Raw genomic sequence first — 23181 nt, 5'->3', positions numbered from 1 at the left:
ACATGTACTCAGCCAGATTTCTCTACTACCTACTTCTACTGGGGTCTAGAGAAAGAGAGACTGTGAGACAACACATTCTAAAGAGTCTAATGATAGGTCATGTGTCTTATGTAAGGATACAGAGCAGCACTGCAGAGGAAAAACTGACTGCTTCTAGTTTCAATAAGATCACCTAGCAGGTTTCATCTGTTTACATATGGCAATCACTTTTTTCTTTTTTTAAATCAGGCAAGTTAATAGGACAGTGAGAAAATTCAGATCAAAAGCTAATGATCATACTGAAGGCCAGTCATCTTTTTAAAGGCCTTCCATAACTGAAGTTTTGAATTAATGTTGCATTCTTCACGAACCTTAATTATCTAGACTTCATGACTGATTTTCTGTACAGCTTTGACAGTCCGTGCTTACTCATCCATTTAAAGACTGAACTCCTAGGCATCCTGTCTTTCTTTTAACATCATCTAAAGCCATAAAGCTTGCACAGAGCTTTAGATCAAATACTATATCAACTGATCAGTGCAACCGAAATACAAAAAGCAGACAATGGCTATTTGAAACCTACCTTGTGGTTTTGTTTTTTTTCTCTAGAATAACACAGTGATTACTCTAAAAGAATTTAGCTACACCAGAAGCAGAAGACCTACAATATAGTTATTTTTTAAGACCAATACACAGTAGAATCATGACAAAAAAAAAAAAAAGCAGAGGAAAACCTAATAAAGAGAACACATTCGTGAAGAAAGATATGTGCACAACCAGAATGCATACGTCCTGACATACAACATACAGAACAAATTAAGATAAGAGTTCAATTTTCTTCAGAAAAAGTTTAAGCAGTACATTTGAACAGTATAATTACAAATGACTCCCTTAAAAACGTATTCAGACAAATACCTTTCCCTGTGATATCAGTATTCCCCGTAGTGTGTCAAACCCAACTGATGGTCCTTGGCCAGTTTCATCAAGTCTTCCTTCAAGATCAAACATTGGAATGCAAGGACAAAAGAGTTCTGAAATGTGATGCAGCAGTAGAAGCCTGTTTCTCAGTGAAATGATGGGTATTTCCTGTAGATGATTGTACTCCATAGGAACCTATAAGAAGGTAATATTCAAAAATTTAGGATTATTCTATCCTTTATCTTACTAGACAGAACAACAACTTAAGATTTCTACGTAAATTTGTATGAGAAGTTCAGGTATTATTTATTCACAGTGTAAGAACTTAATACGGAATCCAGTTGTGTCTAAAAGATATGGACAGTATACATCTAAACTGAAAACACCTGCAAGTATTAGAAATACGACAGTTACATTATTCTCATTATTCTAAATTTAACAATTTTTTTTTTTATCAATAAATAGACACATTTGACATCCTGCCACCACTCTACCTAGGCATTATGCACCATCATTACAGCTGAAAAACTGAATGTTCAAAACACTCTCAGTGCAAAGCAAGTAATGATGAATGCATGTGGAAGATTTTCACAGGTGGAATACAGAATTAAAATTCTTTCCAATTTACTCTTCAGAATTGGATTAACAACTGAATGAAGACTCCTCCTCACTCAAAAAAAAAAACAGAATCTTTCTTTGGAAATATGGAATTAAAACACTGGCTCAAAGCCAAATCAAAGCACACTAAACTGATGTAGAGGTTTAGAAAGGAAATATGTCTGCTGAAAGATAAACAGCAAACATACTACATACATTTAAAAACTGAATGCAGTAAGCCAAAAATATCACCTGTGTAGGGAGCTTGCCAGCATTAGCAGGTTTACTGGTTGACCAAGCTAAAGTATGTGCTGAGCCACAGGCTACTCTGTTGATCTTTTTACCCTGGAGTGCTGCAACCAAACGTGGTCTTTGGATGGCATTAGTTGTTCCATCTCCAAGCTGCCCTTCATCATTATCTCCCCAGGTATACACCTCCCCTAAACCAGGAAAAAAAAATTACTTCTGAGGATAGAAACTTGTCTGTTTATTTTAAATAAGCATTTAGAAATCATTTAACCAGTTGAGACCATGGATAGTAATTAAGATTTCTAGAACCGACAGCCATCCTGAAATCCAGTATCAGCTGCAGGTAAAACCGAATGCCACAGATATGTCAGTATAGCAGCTAGTATTAAATGCATCAATTTCCTCACAGTTTATAAAACAAAGTTCTATTGCAGAACAGCAGGAAATGGTGGCGCAGAAGAATGAGAACAGATACACCAGAAGTAGTCTGTACTTCAGTTTCATAGCAAAAAAAAAAAAAAAAAAGCTGATGGTAAAAAAAGAGCTAGAAAAGACTCATCATTTTGCATAAGAGAAGAGAGTCTGTAGTGGCTTATGTTATTAGAGTGGACATTAAAATGGGTGCTTAGTGTTCTACGACTGGAAAACAATTTTAAAAACAGTAACTTTGTTTCAGGGCATTCATTTTCCGCAACTACATCCTATTTCACTAGCATCTACACAATAGTCAGTTATTGTGCAGACTTGTTAATTAAATTTGGAAATATTTGGTATCTCAACCTACTTTACAAGAAGCAATGTTGTTTGTGCAACACTTCATTTACCAAGTTAAAACACCTCAGGAAGTTCAGACTACCCTGAAGAAAAGCTAAATCCATTCATTCTACTCCCTGGTCAGCTTGTAATTACTTTTTGAGCTCTGTATTTTTCTTTGATCATGAGCATTTACAAAACTTAACGCTTAATTTTTATTAATTCAAAACCTTCCATTGTTTTTAAGTGATCACTGTAAATCAGTGACATACTTGCTGCTCAAGAAATACGCAACACCTGCAAACAAAATATGTAAATGTGCTTAGAGGATCAGCATTTTTAGCAAAGACAGCCTTCCAATATTCAACTTAAAGTTTTCTTTTTTGATTCCCTCCCCAAACTCAGTATTAAGTAATGTATTTGATTTTTATACCGTCTTCAGTGCAGCAAACACAGTGTAAAGACCCAGTAGCAATTGCAATGACTTTCTTTCCTTGCAGTCCCTGCACTTGTCGTGGTCTTCTAACGTGGTCATCAGATCCATGGCCCAGCCGATGATAATCTCCTTTGCCCCTGCACAGAGAAGATGGAACACTTCAAAACCGAGAATGGAAACACAGACTGTCTTGTATTTAGCCTGCAGAAGTATTTATAAATAGTCCAACAAAAATATTTGATATTTAGCAGAAACAGTACAGCTCTGTCTCCAACTATTCAAAATTAATAATCCCTAGCTCGTATGACATGGATGTGATTCTGCTGTTACAATAAAAATACTTAATCCACGGTTCCAGCTTGTTCTTCTCAGGTCCTTTCACCACATTCACAAGGGTTTTGTTGGTTTTTTTTTGTTTCTCATAAAAGGGTAAGACTCAAGCATTAGTCTTCTATCAGCTGCAAAAGCAGTATCGACTTCCAAGACTGTAACTTCGTACAGTTTGCGGATATTGCATGGAGGCAGTGTTTGGAAGGTATATTGCTTTGTCTTTCTAAACACTTTAGTCTCGTAGATGTTTAAACCACACAATTTGGAATTGCAAAAGAAGATTAAAACAATGAACTAGATATCTAAAGTCTCAGATAAGTCAGATATGTTTTGATAATATATGAAATTGTTATTTATGCTGCCATCTTCCAGACTCTGTGACACTTTGCGCTTACATTTTTCATGACCTTGGAACTTCTGCATTTCACAGTGGTCAATGCCTTGAACGACAACTCTGTGATTATGTCTCCATGACAAAACACTTTAGTTTTTCATGCAAATGGCACCACAGTACACTCCTCAAACTGGTAGATTTTATTGCTAATTAAAACAGAGAAACTCAAAAGACTTTTCCACATTGGAACAAAATCAAAGCAGTGAAGGCAGTATAACAGTAATACTTGTTGCAAAGAAGGTTACATCTAATGCTGTCCAAATAACTAATACAAAACACTTACCAGGTATACACTGCTCCAGATTTGGTAAGAGCCACAGAAAATTGTGATCCACATTCTACTTTAATCACTCCAAGGCCTGTGAGAGAATCAATCTAGGAAAATAATAGCAAATAAAATAAGAATCAATTATGGAGACTATAGTTTTATCAGCCATCCTGTGTTTAGGCATGTCTTTAGTACAATAAATTGTTTAAGTGTTACAGTGCTCAGACACGAGCTTATGAATTAAAATGTACATACAGATCATTTAACAGAATTCCACTCCTTTTATCTTTCTACTACCTACTACTTAAACATTCAAAAGAAGCTCAGATTTGGAAAAGTATTGAAGATCTTAACTAATATTTTACGTGCAGCAATATCTCCTTAGTAGAAATAGTAAGGCTCTGTCTCCAACTACTCAACATTAATCATTGCTAGCTCCTCTGACATGGATGTGATTCTGCTGACATAGTAAAAATACTTAAACCTGCAATACACTGTTCCTACTCATTCTATATATGTCTTTATATCATTTTATCATCAATCCTATGAGACTGATAATCAACAAGACTAATAAGATATGTTCAAATAGCGTTACATCATGCAATAAAAAAAAACCTGCTACTAGGAACAGGCCAGTAGACTTTGTACATTAGGAAAGGGAATGGGTACACCTGTACCCATGCAAAAAAAAGGTGCAATTCTGGACTAAAAACTGTGCACAACGACACTCATGTACTTGCATGTTATTCTCAAACACAAACACTGCTAATCTTTATAACAACTGCTGTTATTCAAATTAGATGGCTACAGGGATTTTGTTTGAAATACGAATATTCCTTGGGAAATATCTAACCTTTTGAGAGGAACCAGAAATGCTCTCAAAAAAAGAAAATAATAAAACCAACTTCTATTCAGGCACAAAAATTGAAGACCAGTCACGGTATCCTACGAAGCTCGTTATTAACATCAAAAGGATGTTTAAGATGGTCAGAGGGCTAGAGCACCTCTCCTATGAAGAAAGGTTGAGGGAACTGGGCTTGTCTAGCTTGGAGAAGAGAAGGCTCTGGGGAGACTTCATTGTGGCCTTCCAATACTTGAAGGGAGGGTATAAACAGGAGGGGGAACAATTGTTTATGAGGGTGGACAGCGATAGGACAAGGGGAATGGTTTTAAACTGAGACAGGGGAGATTTAGGTTAGATATTAGGAAGAAGTTTTTCATGCAGAGGGTAGTGACATGCTGGAACAGGTTGCCCAAGAAGGTTGTGGATGCCCCGTCCCTGGAGGCATTCAAGGCCAGGCTGGACATGGCTGTGGGCAGCCTGGTCTAGTGGTTGGCAACCCTGCAAGCAGCAGGGGGGTTGAAACTAGATGATCTTTGAGGTTCTTTTCAACCCAGGCCATTCTATTCTATGAAGGATCCTGATGTCCCAAGCTGGGTAGAAGTTTGTACATATGTGTCTTCACTGATTTCTACTAACCTTATGGTTTATAAAGCAATGAAAAATATGTATTCAAATACCTTCATTGGCACTTTACAGCCATCGCTGCCTCCTCTCCCAAGTTTTCCATAATCTCCATCACCCCAGGACCAGACTGTATCATCATCCGTCAAGCACAATGTCTGTGCATCTCCACTGCCACAGGCTATATCAATCACACGATAGCCTTGGAGAGCTTCCACCTGTAAAGCAATCATCAGTTTTTGTTTACAACAAAGACTCAGTCACTTAGTTTCATAAAAGAAATCAAACCCAACTTGGAGAGAAGCATCACTGGAACTAAAAGTCTGAAACATGACAGGACCATGCAAATAAATTCAAGTCAAAAGGCTTTGCTCTTTTCAAACCCATAAAGTAACTACATATTTTAAATACTAGATTATTCTTTTTACTTGTTGAAAAAAATATATATTTTTTTTTTTAACCTAAAAAAAGCCAGGGAAAATAACTCATACAAAACATGTAAGGTTAACAAAGGCTATATTCTGTTTATGCGTTCAGGTTCTCCGGTTCACTCTTGCATACATTAAGTATTGAATACACTGCTTATATTCAAATAGCATCTCACTATTTTACAATCTCCTTTCACTGTTATCTGGATATAATCAACATCCTGACTTTTGAAATTCTGCCATCTAGTGATCACGTATGGAATTGAGATTCACAAAGTAAAAGGATTCTGACACACAAAACCGCACTCTCCTAATCCATATTCTTCTTGAAACAAGGGATATGAGGTAGCCCAATCCATCATCCAAACCAGCATGGAATTTCACATACTTCAAACTAATCTATAGATTTGTTATTTTCATTCTAACCAAGAAAATGGAGAGATGTCGTATAACAAAGGCAGGGAGACCTTGCTTTCAGGGGCAGGGGAATGCAAACATCTGATTATTTTCAGTGCAAAGCACTCCTATAAAGGGGTGCAGGCAGGTTAATGCCTCTTTAAGATACTTTCCACCCCCCACTCAAGCTGGAAGTGACAATAGCGTGTAATCCATTTACAACTTGTACAGGTTACGTCCTTTACACTCACGGTAGTGTTGTTTGGGTTTTAGAGGTGTTTTGTTTGGCAGGGAGGGTTAAGTCCTCTCTAAAACAAATTCCTTATAAACTGCTTAGTGATGTCTAGCAAAGTTTTGTAGCTGTACTTTTAATGCACTCTTACAAACCATTTCTGTTCTCTAGAGCAGCAATTCGTTTTCTACAAATGCATACCACTGTTTCTTCCTTCTATTCTTTACAGCGCAGAAATACAAAAAGTCACAGATCAGCAGTTAAGAACTGGACTAAAAGACCATACAGAATTCCAAAGTTTTCTTACCAGTTTAGGCTTCAGTTGGTCTTCGCTATCTCCGTGCCCAAGGCGCCCGTATCTTCCCTTTCCCCATGTAAAAAGGTCTCCTGCAGCTGTAATACATGCACTGTGTGCTCCACCAGCAGCGATGTCAACCACTTCTATACCTCTCAGAGATTCAATTACACGAGGACGATCACAAGGGCTGAAATGAAAATACCTTTTGACAGATCTTCTGGAATAGACCATTCACGTTAACCAACGTATGAAGAGCTTTACAAAACAAGTACAAGGACACCTACCTCACTGTTCAGTTTTGTTCCAGATTAACATCAAGATTTATGTTTAATTATTCATTCCGAAAAACTTTTAGAGGTCTATAAAAGCTGGAAGTCTTTTATTACTGGTTCTACTAAAGCATAACGGGTTAAATGAAACTACAGAAACACTTCCACTAAAACTTAGTCAGAGTTAAGCATTTACTCTGGAAAATCAGTCTAATTTAACATGCGTTATCAAAATTTCTAGTATAACATGTACTGATTTCCTCCATGGACTTAAGCATTCCTTTTTCTTTTTGTATCTGAATACTGTTGTCTATAACAACAAAACTTCTTCAACGCAGGTAACTGCAAGTGAATATCAGAAGCAGAATGGCAGTTTTGCTGCCTCCCTGAAGTGCCACATACCCACAGTATAGATCCCAAAGGAAATCCACTGAACTTCGGCATCTACAGGTAAGCTAGAAGATACTATCTAGTCACAGAAATCCAAGTAATTTTGTCTGACAAAAATTCTGTGGTTCAGCAATGTAAAGGCATACATTTCCACATCACTACTTAACATTCATTTCTACATATAGACAGTATTCATTTAACACTTCAAATACATTGCAACTATTATACATATCCAGTGATAGTTCTAAAAAGTAACAAAGCATTACCTTCGGTTTCCATGACCAAGTTTACCATCTTCTGCCTCACCCCAAGAATAAACTTCTCCCTCAGAAGACAATGCCAAACAGTGCTTTCCTCCCGAGTTCACTGCAACTTTCTTTATAAACACATGTTGAATGGATTCCAGTAAAGTTGGAGTAGAAACTGACTCCGTTCCTCCAATTCCAAGCCTACCACCTGCTCCATATCCAGTGGCATACAGCTATAGAATAAAAAATAAACTTTAATTTTGTTTATGTCTTGACCAACATTCGCTACGGCTATAGAGAATTCTTAATGAATGTATACTAGAATAGAATTAATGCAAAGCCCCCCAGAAAAGTTTCTTATGTGCCTCTATATCCTCTTTTGGAATTTTTGAGAATGTATACATTAACAGGAAAAGGTTTTTTCTTTCAAAATAAAAGTGGCATTAAGTGACTTAATTTAAGCAGGCAACATCAGTACGTGTTCTATACTGAAGCTCTTGAATGTGCAGAAAGAGAAGAGGAGTACTCTAGCTTTCATTTTGACCATCACAGTACTGTAGAACAACAGTCTAAAGACAAAGGCAAAACAAGTCGAAGCAGAGGCAATATTCGACATCAATACAGATGGAAAGAGAAGACTGGCTTTAGGCAACAAATTCTTCATCAAACCTGAAGCAGAAACAGTTCATACTGCAAACAAATATAAACTAAGAACAACTCCTCCAATACACATATCTCTTTTCCCCTTAGAGAGGACACCTATCATCCAAGGCCCCTTCCCTACTACCGTGATCTCTACTGCATATACATGAGCTTCTTTTGCTTTCAGAGATGACCTGATACACAGCTAAGTAAATTCTTCATAATGACTTTCAGTCCGTGCTTAGCTTTAAAGCCTTCTGCTTCTTTTTAAGACCTGAAGAAGATCTTGTGTCTCCAAAAACTGTCTACTTTTCCTACTCCGGAAGCTGGTCTTGGAAGAAAGAACAATTCTACCTATCAATGTAACTGTGACTTAATTTTGCTTATTAATTGTTTTGCACTCAAAAAGAGATGTTTCCCATTGCAATTCAGGTGAATTTTCAAGTCCAAACAGATAAGACTCAGCAGTTATATCATGCAACTCTTCGGTTTTACACAAGGAATTTTACACTAGCCTGCTTCAGCATACCAGGTCAGGGACACATAAATACATTCTGGAAAAACAAGTTTCCACTCTTCTTTTGTAGCAATGCAATCTAACTTTAATGAAGGAAAAATTAAACACAGACATTTTTTTTCACCAATTTCAATCTGTGTTGCCAAAAAAAAATCAGATCAGCGTCTAATGAAACGCATGATTATATAAACATACAAATAAAATTCTACATTAGATTTTCAAACTTGTATTAAAGTTTTATAATAAAAATATAAGATTATTTGCACACATCCTCCATAAAAATTGAACCTGTTATAGAAGGTTTTACACTTTCAAAGTTTCTAATCCTGTCCCAATAAGCCAGGGATTCTAGACTCCTACACATTTAGTTTTCCTACCCTCATGAACATTCAGTTGCCTACACCTGAAAGTACAACACATGCAAGTTAGTACCTCTCATGCCAGGAATGAAAATATGGCTACATTCAAGTCAATATGAGCTGTCAATGATCTAATGCGCTTTTTTTTTTTTTTAAATCCTAATGCTGATTTTGTAAAAGTAATGTGTAATAATGATACATTATTAAAATCACCAACCATCTGCAGGTGTCTTTCAAGCATTACTACTCCAGTTTTCTTTCTTCTATGGAATACACACACAAATACAAATGCTTCTTCGTACCCTGTACCACACAAATTTTTAAATACAGTACTGCCTTTTACTCTTTTTGTCTATCCAAAAGTAATTTGTCTGAACACAATGATGTCAAAAGCAATGTCATTAATCTGTCCCTTTTGCTTTTGTGAAAAATTAACAAGGATGATACTGACTGCTGAGGACAGAATTATTACAGTATATCACTAGATGAATGTAACTGCTACAAGAAGGTTAGCTAAAATTCCATATCCCATCCTCAAAACAAAGCTGCCACCTGTATCAAAATTAAGATATCTTCAAATTCACAAACTCATTTTTTTCCTCTATACATTACACTAAATGTTTGCATGATTCATCCTCTTCATTGAGCATTCAAGTATCTGCAAATTAGATCCTGCAATATCTAACTTTCAGTCAGCCCTGAACAAACTCAGATTCCATTTACATCTCTCTCCCATCAGGGAAAAATCATCACCATCACATTTTACTGCCTGTTATGTTGTGTGAGACTCTATGAGCACGTTACTTGTATTCTTTGTTTTCCAAAATCTGATCATAGTTTTGAATTGAGAACTAAAATATGCATTACCTGTTTCAAGTATTTAATGCTATAGTACACTGAATTCCACTGTTGTGATGGCAGAACTGCTACAGTTTAGTTTCTTTAAAATATAAGTGTTGGGTTTTTTTTTAATGGTGATACGCACACTACTTTTGATTTAGACAAATCCTTTCTGACAGACAAGATGACATTTTTAAAAGGAGTCTAACAAACATTTATTGTATGCTTACCTTTCCATCAGCAGTCACTGCAAACAGAGTCTGTTCACCACCAATTAATTGCACTGGTCTAAGAGTAGCAAGAGCTTCACATGGAGTTGGGACTTTGACTTTTGCCCCTTCAATCCCACCAAGTTGTCCTCTGTGATTATGACCCCAACCATAAATAGTTCCACTGCCTCCAGCTGAAAGTGTCCAGTCATCAGGTCGTCTGTGTAAAATTCAAAATAAAGAATTATAAATGAGCTTAAAGAAAGTCACAGAAAGAGTTCATTTGTTCAACAACAAAGCATCACGAGACAAAACAAATAACAGCTGAAAGAAGTAACCTATTCATCCACTGGACAAGCTGTTCATCCTGTTCTCTCTTAAAGACATCATGGCATTCATGAAGAACATCCATATTTTCATTATCTGCCATTAATTCTCGAATTTTCTTTGCAACCTGTAAAATATTTTGCATTAAACAAAGTTCTTCCAAATATCCTCTGATCACAGCTGGCATAAAAGAATTGAAATCTCAGCATATCCTTTTAAATGCAACCCTTCTGCATGTTCCATGAGCTGTTTAAAATATTCCAGCAATACCTCATCGAGGAAAAGGCGAGGTAATGGTGTCCTTTTATCTAGGGCCACAGCAACCCTGGATGCCATACAGTATCTTCTGAACCAGGCCCATTTGTGTGTCTCTGCACAGCAAGGGAGAGTGTCCAGCTCTAGATCACAAGCAAGAGCCACAAGAACCTGCAGACAAAACAAACAGATTTTAGAGCTGCAAAAAAAGAGTGTAATAAGAAGTAACATGCATTTGATGTAGTAGAACAGCTCACAGACCAGTAGGACATCAACAGTCTCAGAAAATGTGAAGCGCAAGGGATATTAAGAACTATCCACCTTCACTACACTCACTGACAGGGCAGCATCAAGTGTCTGCAGCTGAGCTCACACAGTTATATATCTAAATTCCTCTAATACAGGAATTTTCACAGTTCACCTGTGACAAATTATATTTTCTGTATCAAAAACCACATGCTGAACATTTTACCTTCTATTTCTAAACTAAGTATCCTTCCTCCAACTAAATCAATTAATTCAGCATGTTACTGGCAAAGACAGTAAACAATGGATAACTTCTACCCTGAAAAACCTTTTCTACATTTTAAGAACTTCTCTAAGACAGACAAATCCTCTTACGTTTACTACAGGGGAAGCTTTTTTCAGCCTTTTTATTCTTGTTGCTCTTCTCTAGACTTGTTCAGCTCATTTCTCTGTACTTTGAAGTACACAGCACAAAACTGAATAGCTTTCCTTTTAAGATATTCTTATTTGTTCCTACTGGAGGTAAGTAACACCTTCAGAATATTTAAAAGGACAAAAATATACAATATTCCTGTTAGGACAATTCAGAAATCAACTGTCATACTTAAGCTGTAGTGTACTACACTTCCAAGATATTGTTCTGAACTACCTACCTCAGCCTAGCTAGGTATTCCTGATTCTGTATTTCCATATTTGTTTCTCATTTTCAAAGTAGTATTCTGATTTTATCGTTACTCAAAATAATCTTAGTGACTTCAGACTAATTGTTCAAAATCCATTAAAAGCAGCCCTTAAATGAAGTTTCTCTATCTTACTTATTTTATCCCATTACCTTAAAGAAAGGGCTGTGAAGTAGTTGTTTGCCACCTCTCACAATAGGGTCTTCATAGTCAAACTGTCGCTGCAATGCTTCTGGGAGACCTTTAACCAAAGCAGCTAAAGCACTCCCTGTAAAACTCTAGAGAAATCACAGAAGTTGAAAATTAGACTGTGTGTTACGGGAAGTTATTTAGATGGTCCTGACAAAACATTAATAGCCTCCCAAACCACAGTTTGCTATGCGAAGTGTCATTTCCTAATACAAAAGTATTTCTATCATTTTTGACAATTCCAAAATTACACGGACACAAAACTGGAATTAGCTTTATTTTTTCTAAAATGAAAACCCTTTACAGGGACTTGCAGAGATGTGCAAGTAGGGCATTCATTTGGCACATTTCCTATTTTGTGGCTAACAATAAAAACCTTGTAAATAAGGACCAACATTTTTAATGCTTAACAAACATCTCTACGAGAAAAATGTTAGAGAAGACCTTCCGTGCCCTCTTACCAAAGTTCGTGCTTCTCCATCATTATCTCCAAGAATCCGATTGATGTTAATAGACTGGCCAAACTCTGTTGTGAGCAGTTTCCGTAGTCTCTGCAAAGCCCACATTCTATGGCCAGCAGCTAAAGAAACAAGCACAGAAAACCCAGAATTACCCTAAAACAATAATTTTAACTTCAAAAAAGTAGATTTAAATTCAGTACTTACACCTACCTAGGGCACTCAGTTGAGCACAAGCTGCAAGAGAAGCTGCCAAGCGAGGAACTATACTCCTGTTGGAAGCAAAATTTAAGCGAAAATCCAACAAACACGTAACCAAATCCATTGAGGGACATGAAAGAATGCAACGATCTGAGAGAAGATCTTTGGGGCCTGTAAGAAATAAAAAGGAAAGGTGGAGAAGATTTGAAGATTTGCCCTTGGATTAAAATAAGAACATAAGTAAGAGCAAGATCTGATAAACAAACACAGCAGTCTACAGTGCCAGTCTACATCTGAGTTGGTCCATTCCACCTCCCTTTGAAGGGACTGGAAGAAAGAGGCATTTTCATGACATGTAATATCTTGGGTTATAATGGATCCACAAGGATCACTGAGGCCAACTCCCAACTCCACACAGGGCAACCTAAGAGTTAAATGATCATAGAATCATAGAATTAGCTAGGTTGGAAAAGACCTGCAAGATCACCTAGTCCAACCATCCACCTACCACTAATAACCCCACTAAACCATGTCTCTCAACGTTTCTTGAACACCTCCAGGGATGGTGACACCACCAACTCCCTGGGCAGCGCATTCCAGCGCCTGACCACTCTTTCAGAAAAGTAGTATTTCCTAATGTCCAGCCTAAATCTCCCCTGGCGCCACTTGAAGCCCATTCCCCCTCGTCCTGTCACTAGTTAAAAGAGAGAAGAGGCTGACCCCCAGCTCACTACAGCCTCCCTTCAGGTAATTATAGAGAGCGATAAGGTCCCCCCTGAGCCTCCTCTTCTCCAGACTGAACAATCCCAGCTCCCTCAGCTGCTCCTCATAAGGCCTGTGCTCCAGACCCCTCACCAGCTTTGTCACCCTCCTCTGAACATGCTCCAGGGCCTCAAAGTCTTTTTTGCAGTGAGGGGCCCAAAACTGGACACAGTACTCGAGGTGGGGCCTCACTAGGGCTGAGTACAGAGGGAGAATGACTTCCCTGCTCCTACTGTTAACACTATTTCTGATACAAGCCAGGATGCCATTGGCCTTCTTGGCCACTTGGGCACACTGCTGGCTCATGCTCAGCCGAGCATCGACTAATACCCCCAGGACTGGGGGTACTGATGCATCTAAGAGTATCACCCAAACGCTTCTTGAACACCAAAAGATTTAGGGTCATGACCACTTCCCTGAGAAGCCTGTTCCAGTGCCTGGCCACTCTCCTCTCAGTGATGAATTGTTCGCTAATACCCAATCTGAACTTCCTCTGACTCTTGCTTTAAGCCACCCCCTTGAGTCACACCAGTCACCACATAATTCACCTAATTCCATGGATTCATTAGGGAAAAAATGTATACAGATCACTTGAATTGTTTCTCTGAAGAAACTTCCCTTCACAAATAGAGAGACAAACTAGAGCAACTACAAAACATTTTTCTCTCCCCTATGTAGAAGTGCACCTCTCAGGCCTTTGTTGAAAATGTTTCCTATGTATGAAAGAAAACATTTTCTTAGCATGAATAAAAAAGAAAATTAAGCTTTAGCATGTATCACATTGGTAAATATACTCTCACTCATCCATACATGAGATCTATACCTTACCTGCAGCTGGCATGATCGGATAAACGGTGAATCGCCATCCCCATCCATTTACAGAGCCATCACTGATGAACTTCCACTTTAGTTCATCCCCTGGAATTCGCAACTCACTAGACCAATCTGACCACTCACGACCTGTTACAGTAAGTAATATGAACATGTTCATGTGTGCTGACCAACCCACTGCAACCTACTCAGCAATAATAACTTCTCTCTAGGGTTATTTTATTATTACAAACATCACATAAATATATTCCAGAAGAAAAGTGTATATAGAGCATATGCACATACCGATAAACATGTTATATAACCAAAACTAAGTCTTAAACAGTTCAATTACCACTTCTATTCTATGTCCTCAGTGCTTTTAATACCACTTTCAAAAGACAATTATGAGCTCTTACTACAACCCACTGTCCTGTTTTCAAATTACGTTTTCATATTACAAAAATGTATTAAAACATTAAGCTTTAGAAACAGCTCAGTAATGAAACACATGAAGATGTGCGTTTGAAACAGGCTGGGGAAAAAGTGGTTAACAGTAAAAGCTCACATCACAAGTGCTGAAAAATGTTAAGTATAGGTAGTACTACTTAGACCTCATGTGGAAGAGTCATGTATGGGAAAGGTTAATGTAAGATTTGATGAGAATTAAAACATTCCTCTACCATCTACTGAAAAGCATCAGCGCTTAAAAAGGAAATCATAGATAGTGGGATAAAAGATGTGGAGATTTCACGTAGAGTCAGGTACACAGAACAGAGCAGAAAACAGAGACAGAGTCTAGATTCTATTTTGGGCATTCAACAGAAGAAGAGCATTTGTCTTGACTGTAAAAAAAAAAGCTCAAATTTCCGCAACTATTACTTGAAAAGCTCTAAGGGTAGCGAAAGAAGTATCCTCTTCCAATTGCTTTTCAATTTGTTCAAATATACTTTGATTATGCAGAAAATCATACATGGGCTGTGAATGCTAGAAACTAATTTTTTATATTCTAACTGCTCTTAGGAAAAATATCACATATATGTCTGAGAGTCTATATATTCAAAGATTCAAGTTCAGTCTTGTATGGCTGTGTATAGATCATTCTTTTTTGATTTAAAATAGAATATCAGTTTATACGTTTTCCTGCTTTTTAATGGCATATTGCTCACAAGGACTGTGTCACAGATGGTGGTACATTTAATTCAATGTTTAACAGTAAATCACACAAGACACTTTTGAAAAGCACCTGATCGGACGGAAACAATTCTGTTGACACCATCCATGATGGTGAGTGGATCATGACGCCGCTCTGTAGAACACTGGCGATCAAATTCTACTCTCAGTCCCTCAGCACCTAAACAGCAACAAAGAATTTACACACTTCTACAGAGCAATCAATCCCACAAGCAAACGCAGTATTTTAGAAATCCACATGAACTCAAATGCAATTGTTTGGAAGCCATAGTGCCCATTAATAAAAATAAAAATGTGAACTTGCTTTGGTTTAATGACACTGTTTCTAACTCCTTCCCTTTGAAAGACCTGCATCACAGGCAGCTCATGTGAATCGGGGCTAGCATACAGAAGACTACATTCAGAACATTCCCAACTGAAGTTGCCATAGCAAAAAATGTCTATTTACAGTTAAGACAAATATCGAAAGGTAAAGGCAACAGGCAGCTAAGTACCAGTACTGGAGGAAGCATTAGATGAAAATACAGCACAGAAGGAAAAAAGTATTTCCTAATGATTAAGGCTGTGTGACGAGTGTTCAATTACTGACCCTGAAAATGACTGCGGTCATTCTCAGCTTTGTAAATGAACAGAAAACAGCAGTAATATGCAGCTGCAGAAAAGCAGTGTACAGAATTCAGTCACAGGACCCAAACTTGGGTAAATGTATATTTCACATGACTGACATGTTCATGCAGTATACAAGAGTTCTAAGAAACATCTTATTGTAGCAACAGAACACACAGTATGACCTTAAAAGTTCAATACACATTTCTGTAAGCTAAGAAAAGATTTTACATGTGCAGGCTTGCAAGTACCTGAGTTTTAGCAACATAACTCTAGGAATCCTATACCTGGTATTTTAACTGTGCCACTAGATGATGTATCATCAGTGTATGGATGGCTGCTTTCTACCACAACTGGTTGCGAAGAGAGGCGGCCACTTTGTGAGTCAGTTGCCACATCTTCTAACTCAGTAACACAGAGTTCCAACAGCATGTCAGCAACCTAATTCAAGAAAAACAGACACACCTAAAAATAAAGCTAATGAAAACCATGTATGGTTAGTCCAAGAACTCTAAGCCAACTATCACTCTTCTAGAATTAGAAGAAAAACAACGTGTATTCTGATTCATAAACTATCACATTCATTCAGAATTTGAAAAAAATTAAGCAAATGTCAAAACAACTAATGTTTTCCCTTGCAGAAAAACTAAATTGTAACGCATAAGCCACAGATTAGTGAAAAATGTAAATATGTGATCACTATGCAATATTAAAATGTATTGTTTAGAGAGAAAACTCCAATTATACTCATTTTTGAAGAGCAGTCTCAAACAAAAATTCTGACTCTGAGTGGGGAAAAAAGATTTTAATATAATTTTTAATTAATTTTTTAATTTAATTTTTTAATTAATACCTGAACAATTAAAAAAATGGATATGTAAATGCGTGTATTTAATTACAGTGGGAGGGATACGACTACATTTCAAATCCAGAATGGAATATCACTGATATATATGATCATTATAAGGAATTTAAAGATTTGAAATATATTTAATAGTTTCTGAAATACCACTTTGTTACTCTTTTACTAATAGCATCTGGTAGAGTGGTCTCACACAACCATGGTTTAGTAGAACAGATAATACCCTAAGATTTCTTTTTTTTAAAGTACAGCTGTCTTGTCGTTTGTATCATTAATTTTTAAAAAAATCTCAGAATTCTTCGCAAAGTCATTATTTATCTTTTTGATTAGTGAAAAAAGAAATACAAACAAGAGCTTTGCACGATCACTTCCGATGTTTCAAAGCAGACTTTAAGCAGTGCAGAGCCATAAATGAAATATGTCATCTGAGCATCTTAAGCAAATGCATCATTACTCATTAGAAAAATATTAAAGAAACATTAAACAACATTCAGTTCATTCCCAAAAGCAGATATTGTATACAACAGTTATGATTGTCATATTACGTTGTACAGCTTTTGGTAGCCAGTATTATAACATTCATTCACACTGTTCGTTAGTTTTCCCAGGAAAACTCACACCCATGGACACTCTGCAAATATTTCTCAACTTCTTATCTTGGTTAACTCAGCTTCATGCTTTGCCAGCATGATAAATCATATATGATTTATATATCAAATTATATATGCATATTATGATTTAAGTATCAGACATTTTTACATTTATTTCAAATACATATATTCATGTAGTATTTCCGTTACAGTCATTAAGGTTCACATGCATTAAGTTCGACTCTAATGTTCATGATTACTAAGCTTCTCAGTATATCACACTATATTTCAGATAGAAGAAAATATTCTAGTAAGCTAAAAATAAAAAGGACATAGTTAAAATGCAAGATAACAAAACCTGACCTGTGGGTAAGCTGTGCCCATACCAGACAGAACAGCTGAGAGAACATCTCTTCCCTTTTCACCTGCTCGGTTGGACACAGCAAGCTTTAGCAGGTCAACCATGACTCGCGTATCATCTGGGACTAATAGACTAGTAAACTCATCCAAGTACTGAGGTTCTGGTCCAGACACTTTACTTTGGCTTTCTACATCCTACAAAACAAATTGCAGAAGGATTTAGACAGTGAGGATGAAAGAATACAAACGTGTTAACTTGTCTGAAGAAGTCTGAACGCAGTTTAAGACACAATTTGCAATTCTGGGACTACATGGCCTCAGAATTCAGCTACTATTAAACCTGTTTCTTAAGATTTAGGAAAAAAAAAAGTAACAGTAATTGAATATACTTTAAAAATGCAATCATTTATAGGGTAACCTTAGACAAACCAAAACAGTATAATTGTTCAATAAAAGCATTATAACAACTTGAGTTTTGAGGAAGGCATTGACAACATTACTTCTTTGGTTTTTGTCATGGTTTCTGCAATGATGCTGGCAGCTCCAGGATCATCTGTGACTGGAATGAAAGGACGGGAAGAGGCAGCAGCAGCTGATGGAGTTACAGCAGATGGCGTCACAGCATCTTCTGAAGAAACAACCTAGCCAAAATGAACAAAAGTAACAGAGGCTGCAATGAGAGACTATAAATCCTTTAGGAGAGTAAATATTTTTTAGAAGAGTTTGTGTTAAAAGACAGCAGCAATTCATACACAGGCACAAATTCAAATACAACAGATTCACTCCCTGTTTTCCTAGCTTCTATTTTATGTTCCTAATATGATAAGCCAGCCACATCCCCCACATACTACAAAACACACACAATAAAACATCAGAGTCTGCAGAAGAGTCCGCAATGCAAAAGACAACCCCAAACAATACATGTCCAATTAGCAGTCTGGGAAGGAAAAGATTTTCAGGAGTACTTCTGTCTTTTTTATGGTTCTACTAGCAGTTCAGAATCAAGAGTGGAAATCCATTTAGGCTCTTCTATCTACATTAGTTAATATAAGTTTACAATGATATTTCATTAAATAATTGTTGAACAGTCTCTTAATCCAGATTTTTTTCAATCATTCTTGTAAAATTACTGTCATATCTGATCAAATAATAAACATTTTAAAACCAACTTTAAAATGCTACTATAAATCAAAATTGCATTTTAATGACAGACTGCATGTTGAAAGTTCAAAGTTGATTTCACCAAAAATTGTAGTTTTTCCAAATCCGACATACACATAGCACCCACTCTACAAATTAGAGCATGAAAACAACTGTTTTACCTCTGCTACTATACTACCAAACTAAATATTGAACAGTATTTTTCATCTTTACTGTTAAACAATGTTGAAAAAATTCATTTGACACTACCTCCCCTCTCCTGTCCTGCCACGGGTTTGGGCTCAGCCTCTCTTCTATATCCCCTACAAGCATGCATTCATCTCCACTTGCAGGGCTTCCTGTAGAAGTAGCATCTGATGGGGGGGCTGGCGATGAAGAGGGACATTCCACTGGTGCAATCATACTTGCAGGCATCAGCGCTCCAACAACTGCATCCCTAAAATCATTTAGGACAGATTCATATAAGCTTAATTATACTCCTTCGTTGAACTACAAAAAAGAATGGGATCAGCTTGTCTTAATAAAATAAGCAAAGGTTTCCAAGTTCTGGAACTGACAAAGTAGTTCCATTCTTCAAGTTAAACGCTTATATACCGAGTCTTCAGGTCATACTATTTTACGTAAGTTCTCCTCTTGATAAATTTTAGCACGAATCCTCTCTATCAAGAGGAGGGAATGGTAAAGTTTTATTATTCTTTCAACCCTGTTCCCTGCTGCTTCTTCCACTACACCTATCATGATGTATTTATACCCGTATGACGCAGCTTACTTGAGCATTCCCGAATAAACACTTTTCCCCAGGTGCTGAAAGCTTCTCATTCTAAAGAAACCTAATATGAACATCGAAAGAAAATTTAGAAGAAGCTTGGCCCTATCCTGAAAAGTCCAAACTTGTAAAACCACTTACAGCTGACTCAAGAGACAGTGAAAGATGGTAAACTATGACCTATTTTGCTCTTTAAAACAAAGGAATCCTTGCACACCCACCTGGCATACATGATTTGTAATGCCATCAGAATATGAGATAACGCCTGCTGTTTGGCAACGTTCCCATCAAGCGACAGGAGAATCTTAGCAAGGGAAGGGCGATTCGGCTTCGAACTATTTGCGCCGCTGATCTTGTTACTGGCAGCAGAAGAATCCGCATCTGAAGGAACACCTGAAGTATGGGGGAAAAAAGAGAAGGCAGGTAGGTCATTTAAGATCAGAATCATAAAGTGGTTGAGGTTGGAAGGCACCTTTGGGTTCATCTGCTTCAACCCCTGTTCCAGCAGGGCCCCCCTGAACGGAGTGCCCAGGCCCACGTTCAGGCACCTTTCAGAGGTGCCTCTCTGGGAATGCCGTGCCAGTGCTCTGTCATCTACACAATAAAGTGACTGTAAATCTAAGTCTACAGGAGATTTTTAAACTGCAGTTCCTACAGTTACAATACTGGAATCAATACCGAGGCTTTTCAGAAAATGCCTTCATAAAATAGTGTTCCACCTTTTTACTTATTCATGAAGAATAGGATAACACAGATATAAATATTCCAGCAATTGGCATTTAAAACAAGTTTACTTAAACAGAAATTTCTCGAACAACATTAATATTAATTAGGTATCCTAAAAATACTAAACAAGTATTCTATGTGTATAGTTCTTACACTTCTTTAAATACACAGTTTTCAAAGAAAGCAACCAGCAAAACGTTTGGACCTTTTATGTTTAATATAAAACTTTTCTGTCTTTTCTCAGTAATTCTTAGTCACTTACTTCAGAAACAAAAAGATAGCAGTAGTGTAAGAACTATAGTAAGCGACAACACGTAACAAGGCCAATATTACAGTAGCATCCATCCACCACTATGTCCGTAAAACTCTATCCCATATTAAATTCAAAGGCTTTGAGGTGTTTGATAAAGTATGTTGCACTCTACTTTTGAACAAGCCCCTTGTGATCTCCATTTTCAGGAAGAAGTCTTATTTTCTTGGATGGGGGTGTTCCTTATGTTGGATGTTTTTTGGTCTTTAATGTTTTCACTTCTTTACTGTCTTTTAGTTTTCTTTAGACAGTGTTCTTTTCACACTCTTCTATCAGCTGTCAAACCACACACATACCTAACTCTAATCTGGCACAAAAAAACCATACGGTGATGTCTACCAACCAAGATAAGAAGCACCTAAAGGGTCCCTCGCCGTCTGGAAAAGTACTGGTTCATGAACAGATGGTGTAGCTACATCCACTGTAGTCCATGCTACACTGTGGGAAGATCCACAAGCAACCCGGGTGATTTTCTGGCCTTCCAAGCCCTGTACAAGGGTGGGCTTTCTATTGACTGTAGTAGTTCCATTCCCTTGTTGCCCATGGTCATTGTCACCCCAAGCATAAACCTGCCAGAAGACATTTTAATTCATTACTTCACCTCACTGATTGCCTCATTTGTTTTCCTTACAACTCCTACATAAAAATCTTAGTATTAATAATCCAGGATACTTTAGAGAACCTATTGCTTTTTTTTTTTTTTTTAAATAATGCAGGCATTGTCATAAATTAAAAAAAAGTAACCCTTTATTAGGGTGATTCATAAATCACTGCAGATTTATAAATCATCAGCTGATCAATTACACAGTGTTCACAGTGAACAGCTAAATTAAAAGAATCAATTTTGCAGTAATTACAGCAGATATCTGAATCAACACCACAACAATTATAGTGCTGGATCACAGCAGAAGAAGCTAACCAAACATTATGACTACTACTGTGTTTTAGGAGTGAGAAGCAGAGAACAGATCATGCAGATAATCCACAAACTAGGAAAATACTACAAAAGCTACAAAGGCAACATTTAAAGTCCAGTAATAATATGAGGTCTAATATATTTTAATTATTGTAAAAAAAATTATTCCACTTAATCACCACTGATGCTATTACAGTCTTCTTCAACAGTTTGTTTCTTTGTGGATGGAGGAAAAAGGGGAAAGGAGGGTGATACATAACATACCTGTCCAGTGTCAGTAACTGCTAGACAGTGGAGGGCACCCACTGCCACGTGCACGATCTTTTTGCCCCTCAGACCCTCTACTACTTGAGGCTTTCGTACATGTACATCAGTGCCATGGCCCAGCCTGAAGTAATCTCCCTTACCCCTAAAACAGACACAAAAATAAAAGCAAAATTCAGGACAATTATAGTGTTCATACATTCCTTTGTCAATGCAGATTGCAGAATAAAAAAATCCTCATTTATCAGTGGGATTAAAACAACAAAGTCTTCAAAACTGAATAACAAAGGATAACTACAATTCTTTGACCCCACTACATTTCACCTCCGTCTACGACAGGCATCACTTATGACTTTTTGTACATAGTGCAGCTGCAGTTATACGGAATTTCACCTGTTGCAGATACACTGCAATTATAAATATCTACAAAATTGATTTATTATTCTTTTTGGACCAACTTATACTATTAAGGATAAACCTAAAGATACCAGATCCTTTACCAAGTCCACTCACTTGGAAAACAAATGAGAACTACTACGTAGAGAGAATTGAGATTCTTCATACTGCTGCAAGCCTCAGTATAGGTTCTCAAGCCTCCATAATCTGGTCTTCTAAAATTGTCATGAAGAAAACAAACCACATTAAAAATATACCATAGAGAAAAACTAATGTAGGCACCTTAAAACACCTCTAAATATGTTAACGAAGAGGAAAAAGACTGGTATTTCTTTCACTGTGTTTTTAGTAACCATTCACTTATTTCTGCAGCTCACCACCACCAATTTCTAAAGAAAAGATAGGTCATGCTGGAGGTGAATGTGACATACAGTAGTACTGCCTACCTAAAGATGTAACACAGAAATTACAATTATTCCCTCAAATCAGTACAAATTCATGAAGATAAAACTTAAGCAGCATCTCAGCCTTTCTGAAGTACACACATGCACAGCTGAAACAGACCAAAAAATCTCCTTGAAATCTTTTAATGTCATGAAATTATGCAAGAATTTTGCAAAACATTCTTGAAGACTGCCGAATTCCCCTTCCTCTTACTTCTTTCATCACCGCAAGAAGAGAGATGAACATAGTTTCTAGAGGCCAGCAATAAATGAGAACTCCACTAAAAGCTTTTCTCCCTTTTAATAAAAGAAGTAACTTTTAAAAACAGAAGTTTTGTGGATTTCTCCATATTATCAATTGCTGACAAATAACAACAAAAATAAACATTTTACATATCCCTAGGTTTTATATATGTGAAACAGGTCAATTTATACCCAAAGG

The 23181-nt window shown here is 37.0% G+C and overlaps 1 protein-coding gene across 5 annotated transcripts in view; it reads right to left on the bottom strand.

The window, feature by feature from the left end:
- The window catches only part of HERC2 (HECT and RLD domain containing E3 ubiquitin protein ligase 2), a 110950-nt gene that overhangs the window by 15421 nt on the left and 72348 nt on the right, over window positions 1-23181 (bottom strand). For 4 of the 5 annotated variants that reach the window (XM_021412211.1, XM_021412227.1, XM_021412219.1 and 1 more), the window contains exons 64-85: window positions 21901-22045; window positions 21064-21289; window positions 19906-20077; window positions 19168-19354; window positions 18258-18398; window positions 17761-17952; window positions 16233-16386; window positions 15392-15499; window positions 14164-14295; window positions 12586-12744; window positions 12376-12494; window positions 11878-12003; window positions 10815-10970; window positions 10556-10671; window positions 10239-10437; window positions 7669-7883; window positions 6753-6930; window positions 5446-5607; window positions 3940-4031; window positions 2930-3069; window positions 1747-1934; window positions 895-1092 (exon numbers count right to left, since the gene is read on the bottom strand). In XM_021412211.1, coding sequence (XP_021267886.1) covers window positions 895-1092; window positions 1747-1934; window positions 2930-3069; window positions 3940-4031; window positions 5446-5607; window positions 6753-6930; window positions 7669-7883; window positions 10239-10437; window positions 10556-10671; window positions 10815-10970; window positions 11878-12003; window positions 12376-12494; window positions 12586-12744; window positions 14164-14295; window positions 15392-15499; window positions 16233-16386; window positions 17761-17952; window positions 18258-18398; window positions 19168-19354; window positions 19906-20077; window positions 21064-21289; window positions 21901-22045 — 3505 coding nt within the window. The remainder of the gene's footprint in view (window positions 1-894; window positions 1093-1746; window positions 1935-2929; window positions 3070-3939; window positions 4032-5445; window positions 5608-6752; window positions 6931-7668; window positions 7884-10238; window positions 10438-10555; window positions 10672-10814; window positions 10971-11877; window positions 12004-12375; window positions 12495-12585; window positions 12745-14163; window positions 14296-15391; window positions 15500-16232; window positions 16387-17760; window positions 17953-18257; window positions 18399-19167; window positions 19355-19905; window positions 20078-21063; window positions 21290-21900; window positions 22046-23181) is intronic. The other variant, XM_021412244.1, reaches the window with a different exon arrangement.

The sequence above is a fragment of the Numida meleagris genome, chromosome 1 (assembly GCF_002078875.1).
Source record: "Numida meleagris isolate 19003 breed g44 Domestic line chromosome 1, NumMel1.0, whole genome shotgun sequence".
Classification (NCBI taxonomy): Eukaryota; Metazoa; Chordata; class Aves; order Galliformes; family Numididae; genus Numida; species Numida meleagris.
Note: the sequence above shows the minus strand (reverse complement) of the source record. Positions and strands in the feature narration are given on the sequence as shown.